Source organism: Panthera leo, chromosome B3 (assembly GCF_018350215.1).
Source record: "Panthera leo isolate Ple1 chromosome B3, P.leo_Ple1_pat1.1, whole genome shotgun sequence".
In the NCBI taxonomy this organism is placed as follows: Eukaryota; Metazoa; Chordata; class Mammalia; order Carnivora; family Felidae; genus Panthera; species Panthera leo.
The window spans coordinates 119,750,260-119,762,714 of NC_056684.1; the positions used below are offsets into that span (position 1 = coordinate 119,750,260).

Here is a 12,455-nt window from a genome sequence, read left to right on the forward strand (position 1 = left end):
TGCAAGTAGGGGAGGGGCAGAGAGACAGGAAGACAGAGAATCCTAAGCAGGCCCCATACTGTCAGCACAGAGCCTGATGCGGGGCTCGAACTCACAAAACCGTAGGATCACAACCTGAGCTGAAATCAAGTCGCTTGACCAGGCTGAGCCACCCAGGTGCCCTTCTTTTAAAACTTTAAACCAAATCACTCCCCCAAATCACTACCATGTAATTTCTTCTCCAACCCTAGGAAGGGGAGTAAGAGGCTCATTCTTCCTGGTCTCTCCTGGTAGGTGTTTGATTAAACGAGGCAAGAGCAGTAGGAAAGAACCATCATAAATAGGTCTCTGTAATTTTCAGAATATACAAATTGTTTGATTTTATAATATCCTCCTGCCCTTCACCTAAGAATTTTTGGTGGCATTTCTTTAAGATTAGCAAATTAAAAAAAAAAAAAAACAAACAACTTTTTGAAAAAATTGTGATAATTCCATGGATCACCAGGGACCAGGAAAGATTAATATTGAAATTGGCTTTGTCTATACCAGGAACTGCAAAATCAAATGCCCCTAGGAGCCCAGCAGGTCTTGTAAATGATCTGGCAGGCTGATTGGAGACTATGTCAAAGGAGGGTGTTTAAGTCCCATCTCGAAGGGGCAGCTTCTAGTGGGCTGCAACCCACTGTTGCCATTAAGGAGTGCACGTTGTGGCAGATGACAGATATTCACCAATTCATGGTTCCCTTCTCCATGGTACCTGGGAGGACTGAGCTTCCTTACCTCTTCGAAATTAAAAGTGGTCATGTGACTTGCTTTGACCAATGTAAGCTAAAGTGACATATTTCACTCCAGGAGGAAAGGTTTAACTGCTGGTACATGGCCGGCCCTCTCTACCTCTCTCTCTCTTTCCCTGCCACTGTGGCCATGGATACACTTGTTGATATGGCGGTGTAATACTGAGCCATTACCTATGGGACTTCTGCCCTGGACAGTCACCTTGATGTGACTTGGGTGGGTAAAAAAAGAAGCCTTTCTTGTGTGAAGCCACTGAGTTTTGGGGGATGTTTGTTACTGCCACCTAACCTATTTCATCTTCACTATTAAATGATGCCTCACTGGGGCACCTGGGTGGCTCAGTCGGTTAAGCGTCCGACTTGGGCTCAGGTCACGATCTCGGGGTTTGTGAGTTCGAGCCCTGCGGCGTAGGGCTCTGTGCCGACAGCTCCGAGCCTGGATCCTGCTTCGGCTTCTGTGTCTCCTTCTCTCTCTGCCCCTCCCCCACTTGTGCTCTGTCTCTGTCTATCAACAATAAGAAAATGTAAAAGTAAATAAATAAATGATGCCTGACTAATTTTTTTTCAAGAGAAGTTAAAAATCTAGATTTTTGTGTGAAATCTTTGATAGGTTTATTTTATTTTATTTTATTTTTATTTAAAAAAAATTTTTTTTTAGTTTATTTATTATTCTTGAGAGATAGAAACAGAGCATGAGCAGGGGAGGGGCAGAGAGAGGAGAAGACACAGAATCTGAAGCAAGCTCCAGGTTCCGAGCTGTCAGCACAGAGCTGGACGTGGGGTTTGAACTCACGAACCCGGAGATCATGACCTGAGCCGAAGCCGGACGCTCAACTGACTGAGCCACCCAGGCACCCCTCTTTGATAGGTTTAAAAAAAAAAAAAAAAAAAAGAATGTATGGTTGAGGCAGCAAAACCAAATTCAGCCTGCCAGGTACTAGTTTGCAATTTTTGGCATGCACAGTTTGAATGGAACAATTAGCGGATGATTTTTCTGCGGAGCAGCGATCCTGTCGGAACTCCTACAGCGCTTACCGCCCTTGTCACATACTGGGCCTTTGTTACTCTCAGTCTTGCTGTTTGTTAGTGTTGAAGACCGTTCTCCTAACTAGGTAGGAGGTGGGGACAAATGAGGAATCACGTCTTAAACTCACTAGTATAGTATAAGGAGGCTAGTTGATCGGTTGATTATTCAGAACTATCGCATCCTTCTTTAATATTGGAGAAACCGGTCTGGGGAAATTCATGATTTTACCTTGCCAATTCACTTTTTCACGTTGGCAAAGAGCTTGGGAGTCATCGATGTCCATTAAGCTTTCAAATGTGGTTAGCTAAATAAGTCAGAGATGCAAAACTCCGGGTGTTAACCAGGATTTTTCTAGTTGCAACTGCAGATCTTCTTTGACTTACAGTGGGCTTGCATCCCGAGAACGTCATCATAATTTGACAATATCAAACGTTGAAAATGCATTTGACACCCCTAACTCACTGAACAGCATGGCTTAGCCTAGCCCAGCTTAAATGTGTTCAGATCACCTACAGTTGGGCAAAGTTATCTAACACAAAGCCTACTTAATAAGAAGTGTTGGATAGCTCAGGTAATCTGTTGAACCCTGTACTGAGAGTGAAAACCAGAATGGTCGTGTGGGTACAACAATGGTTGTCGGTGTATTGGCTGCTCACCCTCGTGATCGCGTGGCTGACTTGGAGCTGTTGTCACCTGTCACTGCCCAGCATCACGAAAGGGTATCGCATGCATATCCCAGAAAAGATCAAAATTCAAACTGCGGATTCTACTGAATACATATATTTGCGCCATTGTAACGCTGAAAAATCCTAAGTTGAACCACTAAAAGTTAAGGACTGTCGTAACAGGAAATGTGAATTCAAACTGCTTTAGGTAGGATGTAATTCACTGATTGCTACAGCTAAAAACTCCAGAGGGAGGGATGGCATCAGGCATGGCTGGGAATGCCATCTGAGCTTGATAGGTCTCTCCCTCTCTTGCTTGGCTATACTCTACTCTTCTTTGCATTAGCTTCACTCTCAGTAGACCCCCCCCCCCCCCCCCCCGGCAGTTTCAAGTCAAGCTTCTGGCAGCTTTTCTTCCCAGAAGGTCCTCAAAATTCCTAGCCTCATCAGACTCACTTAAGATATGTGGCAATCTCAGTCAGCCTGTGTGCCAGGGCTGGGGTGTATCAGTCAGGACTTTCTTAGTTGCAAGGGATAGGAAAGCTAAATTCAAACTCAAAATTCTGAGGCTGGGTCTCTTGTCTGTCCCTAAGAGCCAATGGCAGGGCAGGGAGAAGCAGGCCAATGTCTCCATAAATGAGCCAGTCTGTGGCCTCTGCCTCTAGCTCCTTCCAGAGGCAATGACTATGTAGACAGACCAGGGAGGGGGCAATGTGCTGGAAGGGAGGGCTTGAAGCTGTGTTTACATGGCATTCTATATACAGTTGAAAAAATGCAGATGATAATGGAGAAAACCTAATGGATATTAACAGGAGTTGGAGGGGGCAAAAGACCCCCCTCAGTGCCACCCTGTAGTATATTTAATTTGTGGGGGGAAGCAAAAGCCCAGCAGGACTGCCGGTGGCCTAGCCATGTCCAAAGCAGGCCCTGGAGAGGACTTGCTCTTACCACACACACTAATTATTAGTCCCCACTCATAGATCAGTTTAGTATTTTCCAAGTCCCAGGCGAAGACGCGTAAAGTAACATTGCCCCTGTTCAATGTTTTCTTCCATATAAACGTCCAGACCTCAGTCTCATGGGGGAAACATCATAAGGCAGTTTCATAGTACCCAGCTTTGATCTTTATGCCCTAGTAAAGGTGTAGTTGGCCTTACTGGGGCTCAGAGTCATGTTCTTCCACAAGACTATCAGATTACTACTCGTTTTCCGTTGTGTGTTCTTTTAGGACCTTACTTTGTTTTTACTTGTTAACTTCAACGTTTTGAGGGAGGGAGCCGATGGTGGAGGTGAAAACTGAAAATGGTCAGTCAATGTCCTGGGCGCTTGATCCGTCTTTCCCTCTCACCCAGAAAGATTTCGCTGCACTGGGAAGTAAGGAGAATAAAATCTGACTGTACTCCTACTGAAGAGACTCGCTCATTGGGTTTTGCTCCTCTGCTCCCATCTGTCTTGAGTCTTGTTGTTTCTTTCACTCTGAGCATCTCCGCTCCAAGAAGGCATGAACTTTTTCTTTCACTTCCTTTCTTCTCTGGGTGATGGCCTGACATCACTCTGGGAAGGAGGCTGAAGGTTACTGAATATAAACACTGTCACTCCTATCTGGCTTAGGCAGAAAGGTAGGCTGGGCACCCAGGGGGTCTGGAGGTAGGAGATGCCAACCATGGTGCCAAGGCCTCAGGAGCCACACGTGCGCACGAGGGCTCTGTGTCTCTGTGCCTTTACATACTGGAGGGCACCGTGGAGGACGCATTTCCTCTGGAGTCGCCATTAACCATCTACCACTCTAGGAGGATGAAAGGTGGGAGTAAGTTGGTAGTGGAAGTCGTTATGGGGGAGAGGCCATCTGGGGTCGGCCGAGGGCTGGGTCTGCTCACGGGAGTGGCCCTGAGCCGAAAGAAGCCCTCTGGAGTGGGCCGGAAAGCCTAGGGGTCAGCCGGTGCAGCCCCAGAGAAAGCGGTGGGCTCGCAGCCCCAGAGGAGGGCAGCCTCCCTCAGCGAGCCACCCGGCGGGGGGGGGCGGGGGGGGGGGGGCGAAGGGCGCCTGCGGCGGTGGCCCGGTGGGCTAGTAGGTGGGGACGATCCTCTGCCCATCCTTCACCGCAAAATAAAAGCGGCTCGCGAGATCCTTCCCTCACGCCCCCAGTCGTGCAGTGTCCAAGGATGAAAACGTGCTGAAACCCCCCGTGGGTCTGGGGAAAAGCGCTGAGGACCGAGGAAGATGGTTCCACGCAGGCTGCGGGTGCCTCCAGGAGCTTGGGGGCCGGTCCCGCCGCGGCGCCTTCTCGCTTCCCTCTCCCGAGCGGCGGCGTGGGTCGCGGGGTGGAAGCGGCTGTGCACGGGGATGCTCTTACATAACCGCCCGCCGCGTCCTGCTTCCCCGCGGGGTGGGCGCCGGGGGACGCGCGGGAGCCCGGGCCGCCGCTGCCCCCGCGGGGAGAGGAGCGCGAGGAGCGGCGGGAGGAGGGCGCCCGGGGCGGCGGGGGAGGTGAAGGTCAGTGGGTGTGAGGCGCCGGATCCACACCCCCTCCTCCCTGTCCCCTCCTTCCCTTCCTCTCCGTCCCCCTCTGACGTCTGGAGCTGGCAGCTCGGCGGGTTCCGCATTCCCGACCCCTCCCCGCCGCCCAGGGGCCGCTATATAGCCGGGGCTGATGCAACCCGTCCCGCCGCCCGCCACAGCCTGCGGGAGGGACGCTCGGCGGCCGCGACGGGGGGCGCTGGCGGCGGCGGACGCTGCAGCGGCGGCGGGGCTGGCGCCGCGGCGGCTCCCGGGCCGGGACGGGCCTGGGCACCGGGCGGAGCTCGGCGGCCGGGCGGCAGCGGCGCTGCGTGGGCACGGCGCCTGCAGCCGGGCCCCGGCCCCGGGGGCGCCGCCTCCGCCCGCGGCTAGTGCACGGTGGGTGCGAGGGCGCGCGCCGGGGGCGCCGGGCCGGGCGGGGCGGGGCGGGGCGGGAGGGGCGCGCCGGCCGCGGGCACCTGGGACGGCCGCCCCCACGCGCGGGCCGGGGCGGGGAGGCTCCCGCGGCCCCCGGCCCGCCAGCGGTCCCGGCGGGGGGCGCTGCAGCACGGGCCCCTCCCGCCCGGTGCCGGGGAGCCGGCGGCCGCCTTTGGTTCCCGCCCTGGGACGGGAGGCTCCGTCCGCTCCCGGGGCAGCCTGGGCGCTGCCTCCGCCTCCCTCCCGCGCGCTCCTTCCCGGTGCGTTTGCCGGGAGGTGCTCCCCTCGGGCGGCGGGGAACGCGGGTGAGTGGGGAGAGAAGTGCCCGGGGGAGACGGGAGGTGGGGGTGCAGATGGAGGCCGAAAGGCCAGGGAGGTGCAGGGTGCTGGTGGTGGAGGGATGACAGGGACCTGCTGGCAAGTCGTGCCGGCCCCCACCCCCCTCCCTGGGGGGAAGCGCGGCTCTCTGAGTGCCTGGACAGGGGCTGGGGCTCTCGATCCAAGGAAGAGGGTTCTCTCGGGGCCACTGCTCCCGGGTTCTGGGTGGGGAGCGAGCCTGGGGGCGGCCCGGGGCCCCTTTGGGCTGCCCCTGGCTCCCAAGCCAGGTTACATAAGGAGGCAAGTCTGCTAGGTAACCTGCCCCTCCTCTCCTGCCCAGCCCAGAAGAGTCTCTTCTGCCCCGCCCCTCAAAGGAGGTTGAGGGATTGGGCCACAGGGCCTGGATCCCCGGACCCCGGGGTGGCAGACCCGGGCTTAGTGGGAGGGGCTGGGAAGGTGGGAGTCCTTGGCTTTTCTGCAGGGATGGATGGGCCATCCTAGCGACTGGAGATAGAGGTTGGTGGAAGAGGAACTCAACTGACCCCTTGGGTCAGCTCCCATTACAAAGTTGCCTGACCCTTGCTCAGTGTAAGTCTCTCCCGACTGGCGTCCGGGGCCTGGTTCTATGACCTGAGCACATGTGCTCAGGGCAGATGTGCTCAGGTCTCTCCCAAAAGGGCTTGCAGACCGTGTGGATGTGTGTACTCAGGTCTAAATCTTGGTGGTCTGTCCTCAGGGTCTGAGGTTGAGGAGCATCCGACCTGAAGCGTTAAAGCATGATTGGATGCCTGCTTGTCCTTTAAGCCCTTGCTCTGAACTGTGTTCCCAAATCATCTCCCTCCCTGCCCCCCCCACCTCCCTCCCCTGAGGGTTTTTTAAAACACCTCCCATTGCTTTCATCTTTCCAGCAAATCTGGCTGCAGCTTGGATGGATGCCTTATCTTCCTTTGCAGGTTTCTAGGGGAGAGTTTAACCAGGTATCAGGTGTGAGTGAGCATGGCTCACTGGGCTCTGCCTTTATATAAACCTGAGGACCGGGGAAGAGAAGCAAGATCTATTCTCGTGCCTCTGGCTGGTGAAGGTTTTGCCTTGTTTAAAACAGGGAGGACAGATTTCTGAAAGACTCTTCTGTTCCTCTTCTTCTTTGGCCTTGGTTCAGAGCTACCAGCAGCTCCAGAATCTTCCTGAAGAGCTGGGTGCTGTGAGATTTGAAGGGCTGTTGGAAGGCATGGACGTTGGGGCCTCTGACTTTCCTCCTAGGTTGGTGGCAGCCACCTCCAAGGAGATGTGTTGATAAGTGCTAACAGGGTCCCCTAAGGCAGGATTTGGACAAGGATCTCTCTACTCACTCAATGCCCCGCAGCCCAGGGTCTGTTGTCTGCCCCACCTGTTTGCAAGACCTGTGGGCATCTTTTCCAACCTGCAGAATCCTTGCGAGGGTTCGAAGGGCTGGGCTCTCTGGGGCTCGTTTGTTTGTCGTGGGGCTGCTGGTGTTGCAGTGGGCTGCCTCTCTCCCCCGTGTCTCTGTTTCCAGCTCGGCCCTGGAAGAGAGGGGCGGGTGCCATTCCAGGTTGGCCTGCTCAGTATTCATTCTGCCCCAGCTCAACTTGAGCAGCCAGAGCCAGGGCTGAGGGCAAGCTACATTCTTTTCTGCTTTTCTGCTGCAGGATGCAGTTTGCTTTTTTCCATGTGAATGAATTATGTTTGAAACCGAAATGAGAGGAAGAGAAAAATAGAGTGAGTGTGTACGGGTATGTGTGTGTGCATACCTATATAGGCAGGGGGAGAGCAGCAGGCACATTATTTTTCCATTTTCCTTTAATTAAGGCTCTGTGGAGGTGTGTTTGAAAACAGAGGGTCTCCTATGCCTTTGAGGAGGGTGAGAACACTGTTTTGGCTGCGTCCCGGGCCATATGCAGCGTATGGTGGCCAATGAAACTGGGCCTGGCTCGTTCTGTTGCTTGTCTTGGCAGTCGGTTCCGTGGCTTGTGTTACCAGCTCTGGAACTTACGGGCTGCCAAGCTCTGTGTGCCTGTGTGTGTGTGCGTGTGTGTGTGTGTGTGTGTGCGTGTGTGCACTCTTGTGTGTGTGTGTGTGTGTGTGTGTGTGTGTGTGTGTGTGTGGTTTGGCCTCTCGAAGCTCCGCAGAGACAAATGCCTTAGCGACCCAAGGTTGGAATTTTCAGTCTGTGTTTCTTTACACTCATTTGCCGGCTGTGGGAGGCCCAGCGAGAGCCCCCCATTCTGGGTTTTTGTTGTTGTTGGTTTTTTTTGTTTTTGTCTGTTTTCTTGCTGCAGCCCATAGGATTCCATTTGTGGAGCTCCATTTCCAAAACTTTAGTTGGCCAGTGGCATTTTTTTTAAGGGCCAAGAATTTGTCACCCGCCATGTGCGCGTCTGTGTTATGTATCATACTATGAACTACCGACGCCAATGAACGCACATGGGGTGAGGCGGGAAGAGAGGATAGAAGGCTTGTCCAGTGGTAGTACCTTCCCAGCTCTTTGCTGTTTGGGATAAGGATCTTGGCAGAAATGCCTTACCATGTATTTATTGAGCACCTACATTAGGCAGGGGAGAAAGCTGTGTTTACAGGCGCGGCCTCGTCGGAAGCATTTCTCTGGTCTCCAGGGAAGAATCTTTCCTGCGGGGAGAGGTTCCGGTTTCCTCTATGGGCCCGGATGGCCTTGCGAGGATCGCTCATGCTAGTGTGTGCCATGCGGCTGGCTTCCTCTGATCGCTGCCTCCCCTCATTCTCTTCTTGTGAGGATCTAAGGTCTGTCCCCTTCTAAGCAGCATAGGGATACCATAGATTGAAGGACACAGAAGATGCTGGCCCTCTGCTTCTGGGGGAACACACTGGTGGTCCCTTGCCAGCGATGTAGGCAGCTGTGTTCTGGCCTCTGGAGGAAACTTCAGGAGAAGCCAAGGCAGAGAGACATGTATTCTGCCTCATCTCTGCCCCTCTGTACCCAGCATTGATCTGCCCTCCTCTGTTTCTCTGTTGCAGTAATGGCCTGGATGCAGGATGGTCTTGCCCCTTGGAGTTTACAGCTGGAAAGTGGGACAGCAGAGAATCCTCTGGGGAAGAATCTTTTTCACAGCCCTAGGAAAGGGAGATCAGTGCTAGGTGGGAAATGTGCGGAAGGGATGTCGACGGGTCACCCAACACTAGGGTTCCTCCAGGAAGGAAGGCCTTCATGGCTACGCTGACTTCACGCTCACTAGGTGCAGGCGTTGTTCCAGGTACTTTCCAAGTATTAACTAATTTAATCCTCTCCTCCGCCTTACAGGCCAAATAGTGTTATTTGTTATTCCCACTTTACAGCTGAGGAAAGTGAGATGTGGGTTAGGGAACTCTCCCAGGGTCACACAGCTAGTAAGGGGCAGACCTGGGATTCGCTCTCGCATGTGCTCCCAAGTTCCTCTTCCGAACGTGCCTCGCTCTCCTGCCTGCAGAGCTGAGACAGGGGTCGGAGACACTTGTGCAGCCGCCCCATTCTTAGTCTTAGAGATTTCTCCATCCTTTCGTTCCTTGCCTTCTGGATCGGCTTATCTTTTGGAAACTGATTTACCCACCTCATTTCAGATTCCAGGAGACAGATCATTCCAGATGATTCCTTAGCTCCCAGCACAGGTCTGGTATTTAACTCTCCGAGATTCACGGTAGTTAGTACTACGTTTTGTGACCACTGGCCTGGAACCTTTCCGTCTGCAACCCCCCTCCCCTTCCTGGCCGTGGACTTCTGTCCTCCACATTTTCCTCCTGGGAATCTTCCCAGACTCTGGCTCCCAAGACCTCTTACCCCCTCTTGCTGATTCTCAGGTGCTGGCTACCTGCTCTTGACTTCTAACCCCACTGGGGTTCCTGGGGCCTGACCCCTGAGCTCCCTTGCTCCTTGGCCTGCCCCCACTCATCTCCACTTTCTCTCGGTGCTGAGCCTTGCAGCCTCGGGTCCTCTGCACTCATTGTGCGCCCATCCCGGGCTCCCGATGCCAGCCCAGGCCAGCTGTTTGCCTGGAGGGGGGCTGCCCTTCTCAAAGAGGCCCAGGGACTTTAGAGCCTCCCTTAAACTTTTATTTCTGTGGGCAGAGAGTCCATGGTGCAGATCCTAACTTTCTCTTAACTTACCCCCTACCGCCTTTCATCTGTCTTTGCCATTCTGGATGAAGATGATGATGATTGGACACTTTTTAACAAGAATAGCCCGTTATGAGCATGACCCTTCAAAGCAAGACTATTATTTACTTGTAGATGTTTCCATTAAATCAATGATATCTTACACATTTACATATAGGAAACAAGAGAAGAAGACAAGAGAGGAAAACTTAGGCTACCTCTGCTTTTCCTTCTTTTGGCTGAAATGACCCTCCATGTTAGCATCTTCCAACAGGGCCCATTTTCTGGGATTGAAGTGTGTTGTGGCTTTTCTTGGGCTTGTACAAGGCAGCGCCCCACCCTGTGCTCCTACAAGACCCTGAGTAAGTCAGAACAGGGGGATACAGCTGTCAGATCTTTGCTTTAGGTTCTTGCCTCTTGGACCCATCGGGTCCCTATTTCTTCCACGCCCGCTTTTAAGGGAGCTGCCTCACACCTCCCCAGATCTTAGGCTCCGGAGCAGCTTAGGGTCTACTGTGACTTCCTGGACACGTTCTGTCTTATTCATGCCTCCCTTGCCAGTGTCATCCCCGATCTGTGCATTACCCAGCTTTCCTTTATTGGCTAGTTTCCAAGTTGTTCCTGGTCAATGTCCCAAATTGCCAAAATCATTTGGGATTCTAGGCCCTGTCTTTTGAGGTCAAGCCCCATTTTCCCGTTTTGGTCTTCTGCAGACATGTAGAGCCTGCTCTTTATTTATGCATCCCAGTTACTAACAGAGACTTGGAGGGTGTTTATCTTCCTTTCCGACCTCCGGGGCCCTGAAGGGAAAAAAACTCTGGGTTCTTCCCCCAAAGCTTTGAGTGCATAGTTCTCCTTTTCCTCCTAAATTGTTTCCGTATGGAACAAGCAGTTTGGGAGATGATTTCACCTCTTGTCATCTTTCCTATGTCTTCCTTGAAGTGGGTAAATTCCTCCTGGCTGTTGCTGGTTCCTTGCCACTGCCCCCCCCCCCCCATTTTTATAGATCCCTAAATCACATTGAATTGTTTTATTTTTCAAATCGCCAAAGCTGCCTTTCAACCTTGGATCGTCAGCCGGCTCTTTCCAGTTAGTGAAGACTCGATTCTGAAAGGGAGCCCCTCCTGCTCCTGCGCCCCCCACCCCCACCCCCAGAGCCCTGTAGGATGATTTCGTGCTGGTGAATGTCAGCTGTTGTGATTGTCTCCTAGGAATGGCATGTGTTAAGGACTTTGTGGTTTGTATCTGAGCATTTAGGGGCACCCTTGTGGGGGGGGGGGAGGAGAGAGAGGGGGATGTTTGCTTCTGCAGAGGAAAGCCTGGTGTCTGAGCCTCAGAGTGAGGCTTGTCACTGGGATGGGTTCACAGGGGAGCAGGAATGGCAAGAATTTATGGGGCTGCTGCTCCCAGGGGGTGGTTGCCCCTCCGAGGGGGTTCCACAGTAGCAAAGAATCCATTATATTTTGGGATCATTTGTTAGTGTCTCATTTATACCATCTGTATGAAAATAAACAGAAGCTGCAAGCAGAGACTATCATTCCCGGAATAGAGTGGGGTCTGGCTTGCGTCTCTTCCCAAGATGGCTTAGGCGGGGAAACATACAGAAGCCTCTGGAGTATTTTTCTTGGGGTCTACTGTGGGAACAAATAATCTGGAGGTGGATAACGAACATCTAAACTCCCAGAGACAGATCCTTACCCCACTCACAGAAGTTTGCCCCGCCGTGAATTTTTTTTTAATCATTTGTTCATTCATTCATTTTCATTTATTTATTAATTCAGTAAGTATTTGTTGATTAGCCTTTCTGTAATCGAGCATCCTTTTAGGAGCCACTGACTCCTTGTGGCATCAGTTCAGGTCTGGCAGAGGGGATTTTGTAAGGTCTGCTCCTCTCCTGAAAAGGAGATGTGAGTTTCTTTTGTCAGGCCGGCTCCGGTGGCCTGAAATCACTCCCCTCTGCCTGTGAGGTGTCCACATGGCTGGGCCCAGGCATCATTTTTGCCGCATAGGAATGAGTCCTTACATTGGCCCCTTTCGTATTTTCCCTGGAGGGGGCCCCGGGAGACATGCAAGCTGATCCACTCCACCCCAGAGCTGCCTCCTGGGGTAGGAAGCTGCCACCTTCTCTGCATTGCAGACCTGCCTCTGGGGGCGGGGGCGAGGGTGACTTCAGTCCGGCTCAGGTTTAGGGAAGGTCACAGTACACTGACACACCACAAGCAAGATGTCTGAGGGGCCATGTCCATGTCTGGGCTCCCACCCAGGAGGGTGTTCAGGGAGCTTCCTAAACCTGGATCTGCACTGAAGAAGGCAGGATAGAGGGTCTTCTGTGCAAGAGAGCAATCCTCCACTAGGGGCTAGTGTCTCAAAACCCACCATTAAAATGTCATTCCTTCTGCATTAATCTCTCTTGAATGCCAGGAGGGGAAACAGAAAGGACAGGGTGAGAAAGCTTTGGTTCTAAAACCCAGGGACCAGGAGACCAGCCCTGGCTTTTCCCCTGTGTGACCTTGGGCAAGTTGTTTAACTTCTCTGAGCCTTAATTTCCTCATGTGCAAAATGAGGATGTGGTTTAGATAAGCACAGGGCCTCTTCCAGCTCTAAGACTATAACTTGATG

At 52.9% G+C, this 12,455-nt stretch overlaps 1 protein-coding gene across 2 annotated transcripts in view; it reads left to right on the forward strand.

Moving 5' to 3' along the window:
• The first annotated feature begins 4,207 nt into the window (after nucleotides 1-4,207).
• Nucleotides 4,208-12,455, forward strand: part of JDP2 (Jun dimerization protein 2) — a 41,827-nt gene continuing 33,579 nt past the window's right edge. The window contains exon 1 of one of the 2 annotated variants that reach the window (XM_042943833.1): nucleotides 4,208-4,266. In XM_042943833.1, the coding sequence (XP_042799767.1) occupies nucleotides 4,260-4,266 (7 nt within the window). In that variant the 5' untranslated portion in view covers nucleotides 4,208-4,259. Of the gene's footprint in view, nucleotides 4,267-5,282; nucleotides 5,361-12,455 lie in introns of those variants that run through there. The other variant, XM_042943834.1, reaches the window with a different exon arrangement.